Source organism: Gracilinanus agilis, chromosome 3 (assembly GCF_016433145.1).
Source record: "Gracilinanus agilis isolate LMUSP501 chromosome 3, AgileGrace, whole genome shotgun sequence".
In the NCBI taxonomy this organism is placed as follows: domain Eukaryota; kingdom Metazoa; phylum Chordata; class Mammalia; order Didelphimorphia; family Didelphidae; genus Gracilinanus; species Gracilinanus agilis.
The window spans coordinates 99,148,025-99,169,149 of record NC_058132.1 but is presented as its reverse complement, the minus strand read 5'-3'; the positions used below and the strand labels follow the sequence as shown (position 1 = coordinate 99,169,149).

Here is a 21,125-nt window from a genome sequence, read left to right as displayed (position 1 = left end):
GATGCAGAGTGAAAGGAGCAGAGCCAGAAGAACATTGTACACAGAGACTGATATACTGTGGTAAAATCGAATGCAATGGACCTCTGTACCAGCAGCAATACAATGACCCAGGACAATTCTGAGGGATTTATGATAAAGAAGCTACCCACATTCAGAGGAAGGACTGCAGGAGAGGAAACATATAAGAAAAACAACTGCTTGAACGCATGGGTCCGGGTGGGCATGATTGAGGATGTGGACTCGAAACTACCACACCAATGCAACTACCAACAATTTGGAAATTGGTCTTGATCAAGGACACATGACAAAACTAGTGGAAATGCGCATCGGCCATGGGTGGGAGGAGTGCAGGGGGGGGGTGAAGGGGAAAGGAGGAGCATGAATCATGTAACCATGTTAAAAATGAATATTAATAAATGTTAAAAAAAAACATAAGGAGGAAGCTAGGTAAGACAGTGGATAGAGGCCCTGGATTCAATTATAGATTCAGACACTTCCTATCGGTGTTAAGTAAGGCACTTAACCCTGATTGTTTAGACTTTGTCACACTTCTGTCTTAGAACTCATACAAAGACAGAAAATAAAGGTTTAAACAAATTTTTAAAAAAGTAAGGACAAAAGTCTACCATAGTATGCCATATTCTTGGTAAATCCATCCACTCAGTCTTCTCTTGCCATATGGTTCTCCTTGCTTCCTCTGAAAACATGCCTCATACATTTCAACTCCAGATTTTGCTCATATTTTTCTTTTCTTCCCATCTCATTCTTTCTTCCCAGTTTTCCCTATTCTTCCCATTTCTTAGTCTTATTACCCTTCAAGCCAAGATAAATTCTGTCACACCATGACATTAAGAATTGATATGCAAAAAGATCTTCATAGGTTAGAATAACAGGATGCATCTATTAGTATGAAATTTTGTAGATATAAATATAAAATCCTGTTCTTGGGCTCAAAAAATCAATGGTACAGGTACAAGATAAGGAATCCAGATCTAAACAATGGTTTATGTGTAATGACCAAGAGACTTTAGTAGGTTACAAGCTCAGTGACATGGCACACCCAAACACTAATTCCATCCTTGGAAGAATGTCATGTAGAACAGATATTAGATATGGAAATATGTTTTATAAGACTTCACATGTATAGCCATAATATGTGACTTGCCTTTTCAATGGATGAGAGAAAGATGGGAGAGAGAGAATTTGGAAATCAACGTGTAAAAAAAGAATGTTAAAAAATGAAATGTTCAGGAAAAAATATTAGATTTATTCTCATTGACTTTCAGTAGGCAGAACAGGATTTGCTGCCTGCTTTTCTTCAAGGAATAAAAGATCATCTCATCTACTATCCTATATTCAGATGGAGAACCTAAGACTCAGAATGGGGGTAGGGGTGTGCCCCAGTGATTACCATGCAGATTAGTAAAGATCAGAGTTGGGTTTCAAATCCATTTCTGCTTAATCCAAGTCCAATGCTCTTGACTATATTTCCAACTTGATATAAATTAAATTCTTTTAAAAAACCCTTACTTTCCATTTGTATTGGCTACAAGGCAGAAGAGTGGTAAGAGCTAGGCAATGGGGGTGAAGTGACTTGCCCAGGGTCACACAGCTAGGAAGTGTCTGAGGCCAGATTTGAACCTAGGACCTCCCATCTCTAGGCCTGGTTCGCAATCCACTGAGCCACCCAGCTGCCCCCTATAAATTAAATTCTTAACAATGAAAGTTGCCCAAAATTGGAATGGACTGCTTCAGGAGGCTGTGAGTTGCCAGTTACTAGAGATCTTTTAGCAGAGGCAGGATGACTGCTTGTCAGGGATGTTGCCTAGCTGGTTTCTGTTCAAGCGCAGGTTGGATTAGAAAACCTCTGGTGTCCCTTTCAACCCTGAGACATTTATTATAATGTAATCTTACATCCTGGGCAGTTTTCTTGGTTAAGCCCACTCTTCCCTCTATTACTGGGAAGAAGTTGCCTGCTCTCCTCCTTCATTGGATAGAGCTGTTCGTGGTGCTGAAAGACAGTTCCAGACTTCCTGTCCCTCCTTCCCCCTCCTTCCCACCAATGTTCCCATCATTAGCTACTAGAAGAATATTGAGCCCTTGGAGTTCATTTCTCTGGATCATTTATTCTCTCCTGAGGCTTAAGACAAGTTCAGGGAGGAGGAGGGTTGTAATCAGCCTTATATGAGGAACACACTGCAGAAAGCAAAGCAAAGCACAAAAACTTCTGGGGGGTGCCCAGTGCCAGAAGGCTTCATTCGAGCGGATCAGCAGCTCACTGTGCAGGCATTTGGACAGAAAATCAAAGGCAGGGATGAGCTGCAGTTACAGATTGATTATGACTCCCTGTGGCAGCATAGGGGAAATAGCCCTGGGTCGTTAGGCAGAAGTCCCAATTGTCCTGACTTCTGTTCTCAACATACTGTATGACCTTGGGCAAGTACCTTCCCTTTCTCTTGGCCTCTTTCTTCTTCTGACAAGGGCTGGACTTGTTGACTTTTTAGTTGACCTTTAGTTCCTGCCACTTTAAGTATTCTATAACAATAGAGTCAGATGTGGAGTACTTTCAGGGTCAAGACACCAGGTTCATCAAGACCAGAGGAGCTGAACTTGGATTCGGGATACAGGTCCATGCAGTGATTTAATTTCTCCTCTACCCCTCCTCAGGAATGGCAGGTAAGTGTTTTGAAATGATAGGTAAAGGGACTAACTCTCTTTGAGACCCATCAGGGTTTTCCTGATTACAGCCTCCCTAGGCTACCATAATTTCTACCACCTGCAGGAAAGAAAATCTGGGGTAATGGAATGGGAGAATAATTGGGTAGCAAAATAAAGGATGATTAAGCTGAAGACTGGGAATACATTGAGAGATTATTTTCTTCTCTATCTCTTCTACTTCTCTTCTTCCCCCACTCTTCTTTTTTCTCCTTTTTTCTGCCGGTATTCTAGTATGAATCATTCCTATAACATTCTGGACAAGAAATCATCCAGCCTTTGCTTAAAGCACCTCCTGAATTCACAGCCTCCTGAACCAATCCATTTCAACTTTTGGCATCTTTTATTGTTTAGGAAATTTATCCTCATCTCATGCTGAAATCTGCTTTGCTACCATTTCTGAGTCAAGAGCACTGGATTCAGAGTCAAGAAAACTGGATTTGTAATCTTTACAAACTTGTGTGTTTGTTTGTATCTGGCAAGATACAATTGTAATCTTGTAATTCCTTGTATCTGGCAAGAAAGCAAGCAGTATATCCTGGTCTGCTACTGAAGATCAGTCTGAACAAATCTAATACTTCTTTTGTATGACATCCCCACAAGGATTTAATTAGTGTTTTGGTGTGCTATGTTGTTTTGCTAACTCACATTGAGCTGTAGTCCATTAAACCTTCAGGTCATTTTATAGAAACTATTTTTTGGCTGTGATTTCCTTATTTTATATTTGTGCCATTGATTTTTTTGAGCCAAGTATAGGATTTTCCCTCAACATCTATTAAATTTCATCCTATTTGATTCAGAACATCATTTTAATGTCATGGAATCATTGATCTCTATTTGGTCCAATCAATTTTCAAGGAGAATGTTACTTGAAAAACAGTTTGTACTTCCTTATACTAAGATGTTTATTTTTTCTAATTATTTCCTCTTGAGTTTTCATTTTCTTTCTCTTTCTTTTCTTTAGGCATCTCATTCATTTATATGAATGTATTTCTACCAGAAATTCTAGTAGAGTTTGTGACAGATCTATGGTTTTCTTTGAGGCTTTGCTTGTAGGTGATGTGGAAGTATTCCCTTCTCCTGGGTTTGTGTCTTAGGCATCCCTGACTTCATATTTTAAAAATCATCTGTGTTTTGTTGGGTTTGTTCATTTTTGTGTCCTTACTAGCCCACTTTGGACCTTCTTTTGGGGCTAGGCTCTATGTGGTATATACTGGAGGTAGTCTATATGGGGTGACTTTGTACTGCTGATAATGATTTTTAACCCCAGAGAGAAGAAGATATGAAAAAGTTGCCAACCTAATCCACAGATTTACTAATGGTTTATCTATTAGGTTTGGTATGAGAGGCCCTAAAGAGACTTTCCCTCACCCAAGCCACCTCACACATCCAGGTGCAACTAAGACTGAAATTTCACCATTAGAGTTTCTCTCTTTTGGCCCTTTCCATCTTGGGTGTGCTTTTAAAATTCAAGTAGTTTGAGATGATCAGAACAATAGCTAACATTTTCTGGTGTTCAGTGATTCACAGGATATTCTTCTTTCATGGCTCTATGAGGGAGGTTGTGCATGTTTCATTTTCCCCCATTTCATAGATGAGGAGACTGAGGTCTTGAGAGAGGAATTGACTTTCCCAGGATTATATAAATAGTAGGTGTCAGGACTGAGACTCAAATCCAGAAATCGTGATACCAAGATAAGTGAGCTTTTTATTACATTGAGCTTGTCATAGAATAAAAAATTCAAACCAGAATGGGATTTGAGAGGGATCTGACCCAGTTCATATCTGAATAGGATGTCTCTCATGCCATCTCTTCTTCCAAGTAAGGCTGACTCAGACGTGTTTGCTGTCTTTATGCCTGATTGAGTATTTATTCAGCCTCTTCTTAAAGTAACACCCAGTGAAAGGAAACACTGCTTTTTGAGAGAGGGAATGGGCTATTCCCTTATCAGATCTACTAACCTGTCAGGTCCATTTGGGCAGAGTCTATGTCTTAATTATCTTTGTGTCTTATGCAGTGCCCAACACAGCATCTCATACATAGTTGTTGCTTAATATGTGGTTGTTGGATGAATGAAATGAAATGAAAACACACTCAGGTAATAGTGGAATCGTAGAGTTCTTGTTCTCATTGTAATATTCTGGCAGGAAAAGGGTGCTGGAAGGCACATGAAAGAAAAAGGAAAAGGAATTCCCATTTTGATAAATTAACTTATAGACAGTCCTGAGAGAGAAATGGTGCAAACAGTATTACCTTCATTAGAAAGAAGAGGAGAAGCCAAAGCTCAGAGAGGAGACATGTCTCCCTTGAATTTACATAGCTAGTAAGTGTTAGAGCCAAAACTTGAACCCAGGCGCCCTTATCTCTAATCCAGTGCTCTTGCCATTATAGTGTGCCAAGGGAGAAGGAATGTTCAAAAAGATTTCCTTTCTTGCCTTAGATCTGATCTATTACAGGGATGCTCCAGGGAGCAATTATGGTGGAATTTCATGTACTGTGGCCCAAAGTCTGGGAAAATATCTTCTAGCATGGAGCAAATGGAGGAAGGGAAAGACTTTTCAGAGCTCCTCATTCATCTCGCATCTACTCTGCTTTTGGATAAAGATTGACTTGGGGAACTTTGCAACCTCATTTCAGGCAATGAGCTGGCCTTGGGCTGTGATGAGAGTACTTTGTATACCTTAACATATTGCAGAAATGTGAGCTATTATTATTATGATTATTTTTGAGATATTAAGTTATGGAAACCCATTAATGCATATAGTAAATACCAGCGAATATACTCTGAAAGAAGATGAAGTAGGGTCCTGAGAAAATGGGATGCAGAATAGGGAAGTTATAAGAGCAAGGGAGGAAGAGGATGGGTACATGGGGGCACTGTTCAAATCAGAGTGTATTATACACTTATTTTATTTTTATTTTTAAATTTTATTTTTTAGAAAATTTTTTTATAGTTACATGATTCATGTTCTTACTCTCCACGCCACCCCAACCCCCTCCCCATATTTTATACACTATTATTAAGATAATCAAAAAGGAAGAAAAGAATACTGCTGAACCACTTAAAATACAAATAAGAAAGCAAAAAAAAAATGCAAAATGGGACCCAGACAAGCAAAGCAATGTTGAAACTACCATGTTAAATTTGAAATGTATATGTTTAAAGTTATATGTAACAGCCATTCACAATTTCATATATGGCCCTCTTTCTGTCTTTGAATGTAGAGATTTTCATGTTTGTTAATGCTTATAAAATTCATAGTAATAAAAAAGAAAAATTAAAAAAGATAATCACAACTTACATCAATATAGCACCTTATATCCTTTATCTCAGTAGATTAGTCCTATGAACTCTCCAGGATTGTTGTACCCATTTTAGAGAGAAGGAAACTGAAGCTCAGAGATGAAAAGTGATTTGTTCAGGTTCCCATAGCAGAGGAAGGTAACAAAACCAGCTTTTCCATCCTCAAGCCCAGCATTTTATCCATTTGATCATGTGCTATTGGTGATGGTGATACTAATGATTTTTTTACATCATTGGGAAGTTGTGATAACAGGCATAGCCAGTCTTACGTATAAAGCAGGGGGAAGGGAGTTATTCCTAATGGATAACAACAAGAAGAATCTTTTACATATGTTATCTCAATTTGAACTTGACATCCACCCTGTAATAGATTATTATTATTTCCATTTAAAAGATGATGAAATTGAGACTCAGAGAAGCTAAGTCACTTGCTCAGGGCCTCATCTAGTAAGCATATATGGGATAGGATAAAACCTATTTAGTTTTTGCAGAGTCCAATCCAATATTCCATCCACTATGCCAGAATTTGGATTATAGCCAAGAGCTAGATTGAGAACTGTAGAGCCCAGAAGAAAACAAGGGGGTAGTAGCAGAGGGAGTATTAAAGATTATTTCACTTATTTCATGTACCTCCAATCAGTCCTGTACCTGGTCCCAGATGGTTAGAAGAAATGGAGTAATTGCCAATTAATCTTGGGCATCCATGCACATATATATGGTTTGAGGGCACATAATCATTCATATCTATACTGTGTTCTCAAACAGAGGGCTTGAATTCCCATCATGACTCTGTCTCTGTCTCTGAGAACCTAGGCAAAGCAATGTCTTTTTCTGGATCTCAATTTCCTTGACTATAAAATGGACATATTTATCCCAGCCTCATCTTCCTCATAGGGATCAATCAATTAACAAGAATTCATTCAGCATCTGCCAGGCACTGTGCTAAGCATCAAGATACAAATTCAAAGTGAAATAGTACCTGTCTTCAAGGGTAGACAACATGAACAGATGTAAATATAGAGAGAATCTATACAAAACAAATACAAGGTAGGTTGGGGAAGAAGGATGCTAGCAGCTGAGGCAGGTATTCATGGAAAGGCTTCATGGATCCTAAGATCATTGATCTAAAGCTCAGAGGGAAGTCAGGAACCATCTAGCTCAACCCTTTCATTTTACAAATGAGGAAACAGATCAAGAGGTGTAGTGCAGTAGGAGTACCATCCTCTTTATCTCCTTATTACAGAGGTGAGTTGATTTACTTAAAATTGTATAGGTGGCTGAGGGAGGATTTGAACTCAGTTATTTTGACTTGAAATCCAACACTGTTTCCTATAATCCTACAACTCTTTAAAAATCTGTTTTTCCAATTATATGCAGATACTGTTTTAATAATCACTTGATCCATCTTCTCTCCTCCCTTCCTCCCAACCGTTCACCTCCCCCAAACCAGCAGATAATATAGGTTATACATGTGCTATCATGTAATACATAGTTCAATGTTCATCATGTTGTGAGAGAAGACATGTCACTGATACAAGAAAAAAACTCATGAAGGAAATAAAGTAAAAAGTGGTTTGCTTCAATCTGTATTCTCTTAGAATTATCCTGGATCCTTGCATTGCTGATAAAAGGTAATATATTCAGAGTTGATCATTATTACAATAATTTGATACTGTGTACAATGTCCTCTTGGTTCTGCTCGCTTCACTTTGCATCAGTTCATGTATGTCTTTCCAGAGTTGTTTGTTTGTTTGTGTGTGTGTGTGTGTGTGTGTGTGTGTGTGTGTGTGTGAGACCATCCAAGTCCTACAACTCTTCCCTGAACTCCAACCTTCAATTCTCTTACCAACCTCCTTGACATTTTCATGTAGGTGTCCTTCCAGCTCCCCTGCCCTATTCCCTTCACCTGGGACATGATGGTTCTCTTGTGTTTTACCTAAGAACTTAAGGTTCTCAAGTGGTTTAAGGTCCATTGTGTGAAAGAGGGATTGTAACTGTTCTGCTTGGTCCCAAAGAACACAATTCTTGGCAGTGGATGCTTATAGGAGATCTGGAACGTGCTGAATCTTAGGATACTGCCTTTCTCACAATATTCAACTAGAGGCAATGCAAGTAGAAAAATTTCCGAACAATTAGAGCTATATAAAAAGTGAAATGGGCTGCTTACAGGAGAAGTGGGTTCTCCCTCACTGAAGATCTTCAGGCAGAGGCTGGATCTGCCAGGCATGTCATAAAAGGTAAAATTACGGGTTGGATTAGATTTCTTCCTAAATCAGAAATCCTATGATTCCTCAGTCATTTCTGACTCTTTCCTCTCCTCCACATTTCTATATCCAATCATTTGCCAAATTCTGGAGGTCCTACATTCTCAGTGTCTCTCACAGTCTCCTATTCATTGTTAGTGCCACCACCCCAGGCTAGACCTTCATTATCTCTCCCTTGGACTATTTCAGTAGCATCCCCAAAGGTCTCTTCACCTTCAGGTTCTCATTTCTCTGATGAACCTTTTAACAATTACCCATATAGTTTGGATCATGTCATTCCCCTGATAAAATCAACAAACAAAACAACCTTCAGAAGGTCCCTATGGATTTTATGATAAATTAAAAATGTTTAGCGTGGCATTCAAGGCTCATCACAATCTGTCCCCGACCTAACTCTCAAGCCTTATTGCTCACTATTCAACCTCACACACAATCAACGTTCCATACAATTTGATTCACTGCTTCCCAGTCTTCTCCTGCTGCACTTCTCCTGTCTTCTATCAGTGCACCTTAACATGCAATGACTCATATGCTTGGAATGGATTTCCTACACTTTATCCTCCCTTGCCTTTTGAACTTTTCCTCCCTCAAAATGCAGCCCAGAGTCTACCTCCTCCATGAAGTCTACCTTGATTGCTCTCAGCTCAAACTGAGCTCTCCTTCTCCAAATCTCTTCAGACATTCTGTTCTTTAAGCATATTCTAGACTGGACTGTACTTATTGATGCACATGCTTTATTTTCCTTATTAGAACATAATCTCTTTGTCATTTTTCTGCTTTGTATCCTCAACATGGAGAGCAAGGGTGATAATTATAAGTAAAAATAGGGACTAAATAAGTATTTGTTCAGTTGGATAAAGGAAACTAATGAATGAGAGAGGCAGCTAGGTGGTACAGGGGATGGAGCGCTGGGTCTGAATCAGGAAGGATCATCTTCCTGGGTTCAAATCTGGCCTGAGACCCTTCTTAGCTGTGTGACCCTAGGCAAGTCACTTAACTGTGATTGCCTAGCCCTTACTGACCTTCTGCTTTGGAACTGATGCTTAATATCAAATCTAAAATGGAAGATAAGAGTTTTAATCATAATAATGATAATAATGGAAGAGGAATAACTAGGTAACATAGCAGATAGAGCACCAGACCTCGAGTAGAGATGACCTGAGTTCAAATTTGGGCTCAGACACTCCCTATCTCTGTGACCCTGGGCAAGTCACTTAACTCCCATTGTCTAGCTCTGACCACTCTTCAGCCTTAGAACCATTACTTCTTATCAGTACAGATTCTAAGACAGAAGAAAAGGGTTTTTAAAAAATAATGGAAGGGGTGGGTTCAGAGAAAAGGAAAGCCTTGTATGAATTGATGCAGAATGGATTGAGCAGAGCCAGGAGAACAAGATAACAACAATATTGTAAAGGCAAATTACTTTGAAAAGTTTAAGAATTCTCAACAATTTAATGACACCAGGAATGCAGAGGACTCATGATATAGAATGTTCTCTTGCTTACATAAAATAGAGATAAAATGAAAATAACAGAAAAATGAAAAAAGGAGGGGAAAAGAATGTTACCCAAAGAGGTAAAAAGTTAATGTATTTTTGGAATTGAACAATGAGAGAATTTATTTTGTTTGACTATGCATATTTGTTGTAAGAACTTTATTTTTCTTTTTTCTTCTAAATTAAGGAAGTGGGGGGTTGGGAGGGACAGAAAATGCATGCTTGTTAAATGAAAAATTAACAACATTTTATGAAAAAAAAGGAAAATTTAAAAAGTTACTTGTCCAAGGTCACATTGGTAGTAAGTTTCTGAGAAAATATTTGAACCTAGATTTCCTCTCATATATAATAATAAAAAGTATTAGATCTATTATTAGATAGTCCCTCATAAGCATTCCCTCAATGCTTCCCTCATTATTCCAAGCTCTCCCAGAATCTAGATTATTAATCAGCTTTTTTCAACTCTGACATTCTATATTTTATTCACTAAAGTCCTTTGCTGCCCTATAATATTATATTTTAACAACCTTTTCATCTCTGACTTTGCATGTTCTACTGGCCCCTCCAGTCTTGACGGCTTTTCCTTTATGATTTAAGGTCCCTTCTAGTTCTAAATTTTCCAAGACAGTAACAATGGGAAAGAAAATAAGACCATTCTCTTATGCATGACTCACTCTTTGAGGTAGCTCGTGAAACTCAATTTCTCTTCCTGGCTTCTAGGATACCACTTAGTGCTATGAAGCTGATGGGTGCTACTTGGTCCTTCCATGGCCTAGGATACTAATTGCATCTTTTCTAAATTCCATTGGTACTATTGGGGAAGGATTTGGGCACTGGAAAGAATGGAAACATAGGAGATGAAGTATACAAGAGCTGGAAGGGATATTAGAACATCGAGAGTCAAAACTGGAAAGGATCTTGGAGCATAGAATATGAAAAGTGGGAAGGACCTTAAAGACTGTCCAGGTCATTCCTTTCATTTTACAGAAGAGAGAATTAAGACATTTTCCAAAAAAAGGAAAATGACTTATTTTAGATCACTTGATGAATTAGTTAGAAACTCAGTCCTGAAGTAAGGTTGTCTGACTCCTAGTCCAGTCCTTGCTCTAGAATCCACATTGAAGAATGGTCTGTACTCAAAAAGGACAATAGATTCAGAGCCAGGGGACATGGACTCAAATCCCAGCTTTGCTATTTATTTCAATCAATTAATTGACAATCAATAAAGATTTATCAAACATCTACTTACCTATATGAAGTTGAGCAAGTCACTTCCCCTCTACCCTAAGGCTGCAGCTTTCTTATCTATAAAATGACGAGATGGCACTAGATAACTGATAAGGTCCCATCCCATTCCAAATTTATAATCCTATGAAGAAATCTATTTATTCTGGCTAAAGACTGAACTTGGATTACTTTCTATTAAAAAAAAAAAAAAGCAAGATGGTCCTGGGAAGCATATCAGTGAAATTGGATTCTATCCCATGCCAATCCAAATTCCTAAAAATGTTCAGAATATCATATGCCTCCTTTCTGGAAATTTTTCCTCATCGGTTCAACCCAGGATCTTCCTTTGAGATTGGATCAAGTAGTAGAAGATAGAATTAAAAAAAAACAAACAAAACAAAAACCTTACCTTCCATCTTGCAATCAATACTGTGCATTGGTTCCAAGGCAGAAGAGTGGTATGGGCTAGATAGGCAATGGGGATTAAGTGACTTGTCCAGGGTCACACAGCTAGGAAGTGTCTGAGACCAGATTTGAACCCAGGACCTCCATCTCTGGGCCTGGCTCTCAATCCACTAAGCCACCCAGCCAACCCCCAGAATTTATTTTCATGGTGTGAAGAATGTCTTAACAATAATAGCTGGGCTCTGAATGCAGATTTTACTTTATTTCCTTGTTTTTCCTTGTATGTGTGATATGTGCCTTCTTTCCCAACATGACAGATATGAAAATGTGTATTGCATGATAGCACATGCATAACCTATATCAGATTACTTGCCGCCTTGGGGAAGGGAGAGGGGAGGAAGGGAGGAAGAGAATTTGGATTGCAAAATGTCAGAAACAAATATCAAAAATTGTTTCTAGATGTAACTGGGGAAAAGAAAATTAAATGTTACTGAAGAAGTTAAAAAAAAAATTAAAACCTGAGGCAAAGATGTCATGAGCCCTAAATGTGGTGAGTTTCTTATCCTAAGAGGTGTTTCAGCAGAGAAGGAAGAAACAAGCACTTATTAAGCACCTGCTTTGTGCCAGGGAGTATACTAAGTGCTTTACAAATGTTAGCTTACAACAGTCCTGGGAGGTAACATTTTACATTTGAGGAAACTGAGGTAGATAGCTAAAAATGACTTGCCCAGAGTCATACAACTAGTAAGTGTCTGAGGCTGGATTTGAAATCAAGTCTTCTTGATTTCTAGCCCAGTACTCTATCCACTGTGCCACCTAGCTACCTGTAGGCTCCAAGACCTCTTGTCAGAGATTTTGTAGAGAGGACTCTTGTTCAGGTTAGATTAATTGCCTTCTGAGGTCACTGCCAGTGGGAGATTCTGAGATTCTACAACTTCTCCTAGAAAATAAAAGAGTTGTCCTGGTAGGCCACTGAGGTCCCCTCCATCTCCTCTATGATTCAAAACCATTCAGAATACCTAAATCCATCTTATTCACTTAATACTTCTTTCCTGTGTTGTATTATTAGTTATCTTTCTGTGTGTTTTTAATTGGTGACCTCTAAAACATGGCCAACTCTACTTCCACAGCATTCCTTGAATTGCTCCCTTTCTCTCAAATTATTTTCCACTTTAACTCTGTAAATGTTCTGCCCCATCACCCATCTTCCCAGGAAAATTGCAATCTTCTGATGTCAGCTTAGTTTTAATTTTTGAATCCATTAAGCCTAGATCAGAGCCTGGTATATAGAAGAGTTGTGATCATCTTTAATTGATTTTAACTGAAGGGATCCCATCTTATTTTCTTCTGACATATCTTGCCTGAGGTATGATCATCTTGCTCATTAAAGGTGCTCAACAAATTTTTTGCCTGACTATTCAGTCATTCAACAAACATTTATTAGGGCTTTCTATTTATATGCCTCCATTCCCAGGTAAGAAGGCTCTTTCCTTATGGAACATATAATCAAACAGAAGTGGGAATAATTTATACAATTGCAATATTGCACTAGATGTGGGGAGTGTAAGGCAGAGGTATAAAGTACTATAGGAGGTGGATGCAATGGGATCATGTAAGAAAAACTTTTTGTAAAAGTTTAAAATTCAATAAAGAGAGACAGCTAGGGTGGCTCAGTGGATAAAGTACTAAGCCTGGAGTAAGGAAGACCTGAGCTCAAATCTAGTTTCAAATACTTTTTGGTTGTATGACTGTGGGCAAGTCATTTAACCTCTGACTGACTGCCAAAAGTATCCACTAGAGAAGGAAATGGCAACCCACTCCAGTACCCTTGCCAAGAAAACCCTATGAATAACCATAGTTCATGGGGTTATGAAGAATTAGACACAACATAACAACAACAACAAAATAATAAATTTAAGGGGCAGCTTGGCATAATAGTGTATAGGTGCCAGGCCTAGAGTCAGAAGGATCTGGGTTCAAGTGTAGCTTCCCAAACTTTCTAGCTGTGTGACCCTGGGCAAATCACTTGATCTCAATACACTAGCCCTTGTTGCTCTTCCATCCTAGAATTGATACTAAGACAGGAAGGAAGGAAGAAAGGAAGGAAGGAAGGAAGGAAGGAAGGAAGGAAGGAAGGAAGGAAGGAAGGAAGGAAAGAAGGAAGGGAGGAAGGAAGGAAGGAAAGAAGGAAAAGAGAGAGAGAAAGAAAGGAAGAGAGAAAGGAAGGAAAGATGGAAGGAAGGAAAGAAAGAAGGAAAGAGACAAAGAGAGAGATGAGGGAAAAGAGGGAAGGGAGGGAAAAGAAGGGATAGAGGGGTGGAGGAAAAGGAAAATGAGACCAGTTTTTGGCAGCAAAATGTGGTCATAGTGACAAGTATTCCTGGCTGTTTTCCCTTCTAATATGTATCTTCTATTTTGCACTTGTCTATGTGAAAGTCTCATGCATCTGTCTGTGCTATAAATTACCTGAGATTCCTGATCATAGAAAACAGAAAAAGGCAACTCTAAATCAAATTTACTTGACAAGACCATCTGACTGTCTTGTATAAATTTCTNGGAGGGAGGGAGAGAGAGAAGGAATAAAAAAATGAAAGAAAAAATCACAATAAAGATGTTAATTATCATTGTAATCATTATTCAGAAAAAGGAGATAATTCTTTCAAATGGAAATCATAGAAGTATTCCAAGAGGAGATGGTACTTGAGTTTGGTCTTATAGGAGGAATAGTATTTCAATAGGTAGGGACAGGTGTGGGATAAAGAAATAGTTCATTCCAAGCGACAGGGGACTATATAAACAAAGGTATGGTGGTGGTAAAATCCTAATGTATTGGGAAAGAACCAAGTTCAGTTACTGTGTTAGTTAGAAATAGTATTTAAAAATCAAGGCTATAGGAAAGGAAAAGAAATGTTTCTTTATCTAAGATCATTAGAGGTTAAGGAAATCCCATGTCCAATTCAGTAGAGAAGGCCACTTTTTGGTAAATGCATCTCCAAATCATTCAGTCCTTCAAAGATATGTGATTACATGAGTATGGCTTCTCCCTCCATGGATACCAACACTATACAAACATCCTCCTCTGTGTCTTTTTGGTTTAACTTTACCATCTTTTTTTTATTTGGTTTTTTTTTTCAGTGCTATTTCAGTTTTCTCCATAAATACATATAGGGCAGTGATATGAGTCTAAATGAGGTGGTACCCCCTGTGACACCCCAAGGGAGAGAGCAGAGGGAGCCATTATCCTTGATCATCAGAAGAGTTTAGTATAAAAATCCCTGAAAATGGTTTCCATAATTTGTCTGTTTGTTGTCCTTCCAGTTTTATCTGTGAATTCTCTTGAGAAGGCTTTGATTAGTGAGTTCTCTCATCTAGTTTTCACACCAGAGGGTACTCCTCTACAGCTTCTTAAGATGTTACTCAAGCTCTTCAATCATTTTTCTCAGTAAAATTTTATGAAACAATTTATATTCTTGATCGATGTAGCCTTTGGCTGGAATCCCTCTCTGCCTAGCAAGTTAGCCATGCATTTGCTGACTATGGTGATATTTAGGTCCTTTTGATTTCTAAATTATGAGGAATTGATTTACATGGGTTAAAGCACCTGTATGAAATGGTTGTAATCATTCTGTCTTTTCCTCCATTCATTTCCCATTTCTTGGCATCAATAATTTGCTTAAATAGGCCAGGGTGTAATTCCTTTAACAGCACTTCATCCTTTCCTCAGTTTTATTATTTCTAGCTTTGGAATAATTTTTCTCTAATGCAGAGGTGGTTGGACTATATCTGGGAGTGATTCCCACATTAGAAATAAGCTGCTTCCCTTAAAAATACAATCAGTATCATATGTATATTCTTAAGTATTTTCCATGCTCATCATCTTCTGATTGTTTTCTTGAAGAAATTATTCATAATAAAGAGGCAGGAGATTTCTGGTGGTATACAAGTCTTTAGTCTCTCTCTCTCTCATCCCTTACTCTTAAAACCCATGGAACAAGGAATGACCCACTCTGCTTTGACAGTGATTCTCCATTCTGCCATGGTCAGTGTCAAAGCAGAATGGGTCATTCCTTGTTCCATGGGTTAGAAACATGGTCAGACTTGTACAAAAATATTTATAGCTGTGCTCTTTGTGGAGGCAAAAAATTGGAAAATGAGGGGATGCCGTTTGATTGTGGAATGGTTGAACAAATTAGTAGCACCTGCCAGAGCTCATGGCCCTTTGACCTAAGCTTTGAAAATCCAAGATTATTACCACATCACAATGAGGTGCCAGAATAGGACTTTGTGGAGGGTTCAGACCAATAATAATGATAATACTGCCCACTGAGAAAAGGAAAGTTTAGAAATCAAAATATTTATAACTCACAAAAAAAATACCTTTACCTTCCCTTAGAATCAATACTAAGTATTGATTCCAAGGCAGAGGAGCAGTAAGGGCTTGGCAATGAGGGTTGAGTGACTTGCCCCGGGTCACACAGCTAGGAGGTATCTGAGTTCAAATTTGAACCCAGGACCTCCCATCTCCTGGTCTGGTTCTCTCTCCACTGAGCCACCTAGCTGTCCCCAGCAACACTTTCACTGAAAACAAAGTAGATACCCATCCCTTAGGAAATCAACAACCAAATTTGAGGTATATGAATGAATTTAAGAGAATATTATGGTGCTGTAACAAATGAACCCAGAAGAGGCACAGAAAGGTTTACATGAACTGATGATGCAGAGATTCCTGCTGAAGTATAGGTGGGACTAGATATTTTGAAAGTCTGAATCAAAGGTTCTAAAATTTGATGATGAGCCTCCTTCCCACTTCTGTCTGAGCCAGGTATGAGTAGGAAGATGGGCATGGAAGATCTTGACGTTGATCTTTGCAACTTTCCTAGGACCGCGGCTGACTGGGACACCTGAAGTCTCTCTCTTGCATCATCTGAATAGAAAGACTCTGGATCTTCTTGGCTTGACCCACCAGGGCCCGTGGCTGTGGCTTCTAAGACACTCAGGGGGTTTTCCCTTCAGCTTTCTGAGGGCCCCTTGGCTGGTGTTACTCAGCATCATGCTGTGCTATCTCCTCCTAGGTGCTACTCTGAGCCCCAACTCAACCCAGGATGAGGACTCTTTCATCGTGGGGGTGCTGGGCCCATGGAAGTGTGACCCCCTCTTCGCCAAAGCCCTCCCTCATGTGGCCGCCCAGCTAGCCATCACGAGGGCCAAGAAAGACTCCTCACTGGAGCTGGGAAGCCAGCTGGATTATATGATTCTTGAGGAGGGCTGTGACACCCCTCAGGCCCTGGCTGCTTTCCTCTCCTATAGAGGTGCTGTGGCCACCTTCGTGGGGCCCTCCAATCCCGGCTACTGCCCAGCAGCAGCACTTCTGGGCCAGAACTGGGGCAAGGCCCTTTTCTCCTGGGCATGTGGAGCCCCGGACTCAGGGGGCACACTGATCCCCATCTTGCCCTCTACCGTCCACGTCCTATTGGCTGTCCTGCGGCACTTTGGCTGGGCTCATGTGGCCGTCATTTCCTCCCACCAGGATGTCTGGGTGGACACGGCCCAGCAGGTGACCTCAGCCCTCAGGACGCAAGGACTGCCAGTGGGGCCTGTAACTTTTCTGGGGCCTGGGGGCCAGGGAGCTCTAGGAGCCCTGAAGCAGCTTCGAGACACAAATAGGTTGAAGGGTAAGTAAATTTAGAGTCTTTTCCCCCTTCCGTGGTGTAGGGCTAACATTCTCTGAGTTCAATCGGACATAGACTGTCTTCTGCAATATTCTGATATAGATTAGATGATGTCATAGATGACTGCAATATGTTGAATGACTGAACTCATAGACTAGACCATAATGAGTTAAAGTCAACTTGTAGGATAGTCTCTAGTATCCCAATGGGTTTCTTCTTGGTTCTTCGGTCTACATATTTATCAATGATTTAGATGAAGACATAAATGGACTACCTATCAATGAGAAACCTGGAGAGATAATCAATATGTTGGATAAGAGAACCACGATTTAAAATGATTTCAATAGCCTAGCAATGATAAATTGAATCTAATTGGATGAAATTTAGAGGGAATAAATGGAAAGTCCTACACTTGGGTTCAAAAAATAAACCACACAAGTACTAGATTGAAGAAACATCAGCTAGTCACCAAGAAAAAGTTTTAGTATACAGAGCCAATAGTGTAACATGGAAGCCAAAAGTCTGTATTAAGAAAAGGAAGCATAGTAACTTGAATCTCATTTTCCTCTGACTCAGTTCATATCTGAGGTGCTGTGACTGTCAGTTCTGACCACTACATATCAAGAAATTTATTAGGCAAACTAAAATCTTCCTGAGGAGGGAGATGAGAATGGAGAAAAGACTAGAGACTAAACTAAAACAAGTCAACAAGTGTTCAATGACTGCCTGCTATGTTCCAGACACTGTGCTAAGTGCTGGAGAGAAAAAAAGAAAAAAATAGTTCCTGCTTTCAGGGAGCTTGTTATCTAATGGGGGAGACAACATGCAAATGACTATATACAAACAAAATATAGACAGGGTAAATTGGAGATAATCTTAGAAGAAAAGCACTATAGCATTAGGGAGGATAAGAAAAGCCTCCTCTTGAAGGTAGGATTTTCTTTAAGGCTTATAGGAAGAAAAAGAAACCAGGAAATGCAGGAGGGAGAGAGTTGGAGGAATGGGACAACCAGAGAAAATGACAAGAGATGGAATCTTATTCAAGGAACAGCAAGGAAAATAGTGTTACAAAGTAAGAGTGAGAAGAGCAAGAAATAGGCCGATGGAAAGTATGAGGGCTGGAAAGGAGGAAGAGGCCAGGTTATGAAGGACTTTTAAGGTCAAACAGAGGATTTTATATTTCATCTCCAAAGTAATAGGGAGCTACTGGAGTTTATTGAATAGGGGGGTGACATGGTCAGACCTAAATTTAAGGAAGATCTATTTGACAGTTGAATGGAGAATGGACTGGAACTGTGGCAGAGAGACTCATTAGCAGATTATTGTAAGAGTCCAGACGTGAAGTGATGAGGATCTGCACCAGGATGGCAGGGTCAGGAGAGACCAGAATATCCAATGATAAACTGAAAGAATAAAGTATATTTAGAAAAGACTAAAGGGAATCATAACCATCGCCTAATGTTGGAATTACTATTTTGTAGAAGAGAGATAACACTTGTTCAATTTGGTTCTAGGAAGCAGAACCTGGGTTTGTAGGAGGAAGTTGTAGAGGCAGATGTCTATTTGATGTAAGAAAGGCTCTCCCAGATTTGGTGCTTCCTTAAAAGAGGGATGGAGTTAGCCAGGTAGCACAGTGGACAGAAGTTAGGAAGATGCATCTTCCTGAGTTAAAAATTGGCCTCAAACACTTACTACCTGAGTGAGTCACTTAATTCTGTTTGCCTCAGTTTCCTCGTTTGTAAAATGAGCTGGAAAAGGAAATAGCAAACCACTCCAGTCATGAAGAGTTGGAAATGACTGAAATGACTGAACAACAACAACAACAACAATAGAAGAAAGATGAGCTAGCTCAGGAGCTTAGAGTTTTCTTTCACTGGAAGTCCTCCACTGAAGGTTGGATGGTCAGTTGTTTTAGGGATAACACAGAGGAGATTTCTGTTTGGGTTAGATTGGATCCCATATCTTCTGAGGTACCTTTAACTCTGAGATCTAGGATGATATGATCCTATTAACTAATTAATTCAGTTGTTGGAATTGGAAGGAACCTTAGACACCATTGGTTCCAACCTTTCATTTTATAAAGAAAACTGAGACAAAAGAGTAGAAGAGTTTTGCCTAAGATTGTAGAGTGTGGTTGTGGTATGACCAGGGCTGGATTTGAGGTCTATAGACCCCATTCTTGGGTTTAATTCAACCACTCCCCGAGAAGAAATCTTGTCTATGATACTTTCACTGTTTTTTTTTTTGTTGTTGTTGTTTTGTTTTGTTTTGTTTTTTGTGGGGGATCATTGTCTCTGGTCTGTTGAGCCTGATCCCTTTTTGCCTCTTTGCTTTGCAGTGGTAGTGATGTGCATGCACTCAGTTCTTGTTGGAGGCTCTGAGCAGGCAGTCCTGCTTGCCCAGGCTCATGCACTTGGCCTGACTGATGGCAGGTATGTCTTCATCCCCTACGATGCACTACTTTATGGGATGCCCTATCGCAACCGGTCCTACCCAGTGCTGAGGGATGGTGGTGGCCTTCAGGAAGCATATGATGCTGTGCTGACCATCACTCTGGAGTCTGGCACAACTGACTTTGATGGAGCCTTCTCAGCTGCAATGAAGAGTGGAGAAATCACCACTGACAAAGAGCCTGAGCAAGTCAGTCCCAGATCGTGGGGGTTATAACGTGTATGTGGGAGGCAGGGGATTGCTTTGCTCCCTATCATCCAGCTATACAACTTCAGGATCCTAATTCCCCAAACCCTAAATGTAACTCTGTGTGTGTGTGTGTGTGTGTGTGTGTGTGTGTGTGTACACCTAAATTTGCTAGTGTCTGTACATTTATTTGGTATGTTGACTCTTTTTTATGCCTCTCTGAGACTAAGCTTCTTTAGATTTTTCTTTGATAAAGAGCTGGTCTTGGAACCATGAAGACCTGGCCCTAAATCTTGCCTCTCCTACATTTTGCCTGTGTGATCTTGGGTAAATAATTTAACCTCTCATTATTCTAAGGCTAAATGATTCCTTAAAACTATAAACTGCAGAAATGGTACTGATATATACATTGGTAGATGGAACTTCCTTATTTGGGAGTTCTTTATATTGATAAAATCATAGGTCCTAGTCTCTACCCCCATGTCCTTCATTATTCCTTTTTTGGTGGGAGGTAAATTTTTTTGTCTCTTCTTTTTCTCTCTTTAAAACCAGAGAAAACAGGTCTTCTCCTCTCTCTGTCTCTGTCTCTCTGTGTCTGCCTCAGTCTCTGCCTCTGTCTCTGTGTCTGTCTGTCTGTCTGTCTGTCTGTCTGTCTCTCTCTCTCTCTCTCTCTCTCTCTCCTGGGAGATAAGGGGAATGAGGATCGAGGTTTCTAAAATAAGGAGAGAGAGGATGGAATTTTATTTTGTCCTATAGGTATCCTAACTGGTGTTGCCACCGATCACATTCAGAGAACAATTGCTAACTATATCCACTTAATTCCAATGAGTCTTATTATCATTAAAGGTTAGAGCATTTTAGGGGAAAGGACTTGGTAATGGGCCTGGGAGGGGAGAAAGGAAGGGAGAAGGGGAAAGAATAAACATTTATATAGCACCTACTATGTTCCAGGCACTGTGCTAAATGTTTTTTTATAATTATTATCTCATTTGATAAGAAATTTAGAACTTGAGGACACCAAAAGCTAGGAACATTACCCAGGACATCTGTGGTAGCATTTGATGATAGAGTAGTGGTGGTGATGATGATGGCCATGATAAAGATGATAATGGTGGCAGAGGTCATCATCAGGTGGTAATAAGGGTGTGCTAGTGATGGTGATAGTGATGCTAATAATATTGATGATACCTATTACTATGATGATAGTAGTGGCAATAGTGATGATGGTGATAGGGATGATGGTGGTAGCAGTAGGGATAAAGATGCTACAGATGGTAATGTCTATGGATATTGGTGATGATGATGATGGTGGTGGTGATGATGATGGTGATGATGTTAATAATGATGGGTATTAACGATGATGTTGGTGGTGATGTTGGCAATGATGATGGCTATTAATGATGATGGT

At 39.6% G+C, this 21,125-nt stretch overlaps 1 protein-coding gene across 1 annotated transcript in view; it reads left to right on the top strand.

Annotated features, from left to right (window-relative positions):
- Nucleotides 1-7,198: 7,198 nt before the first annotated feature.
- Nucleotides 7,199-21,125, top strand: part of GUCY2F (guanylate cyclase 2F, retinal) — a 75,095-nt gene continuing 61,168 nt past the window's right edge. Inside the window, exons 1-3 of the mRNA XM_044668926.1 lie at nucleotides 7,199-7,265; nucleotides 16,292-17,083; nucleotides 19,419-19,720. Of these exons, the coding sequence (XP_044524861.1) occupies nucleotides 7,199-7,265; nucleotides 16,292-17,083; nucleotides 19,419-19,720 (1,161 nt within the window). The remainder of the gene's footprint in view (nucleotides 7,266-16,291; nucleotides 17,084-19,418; nucleotides 19,721-21,125) is intronic.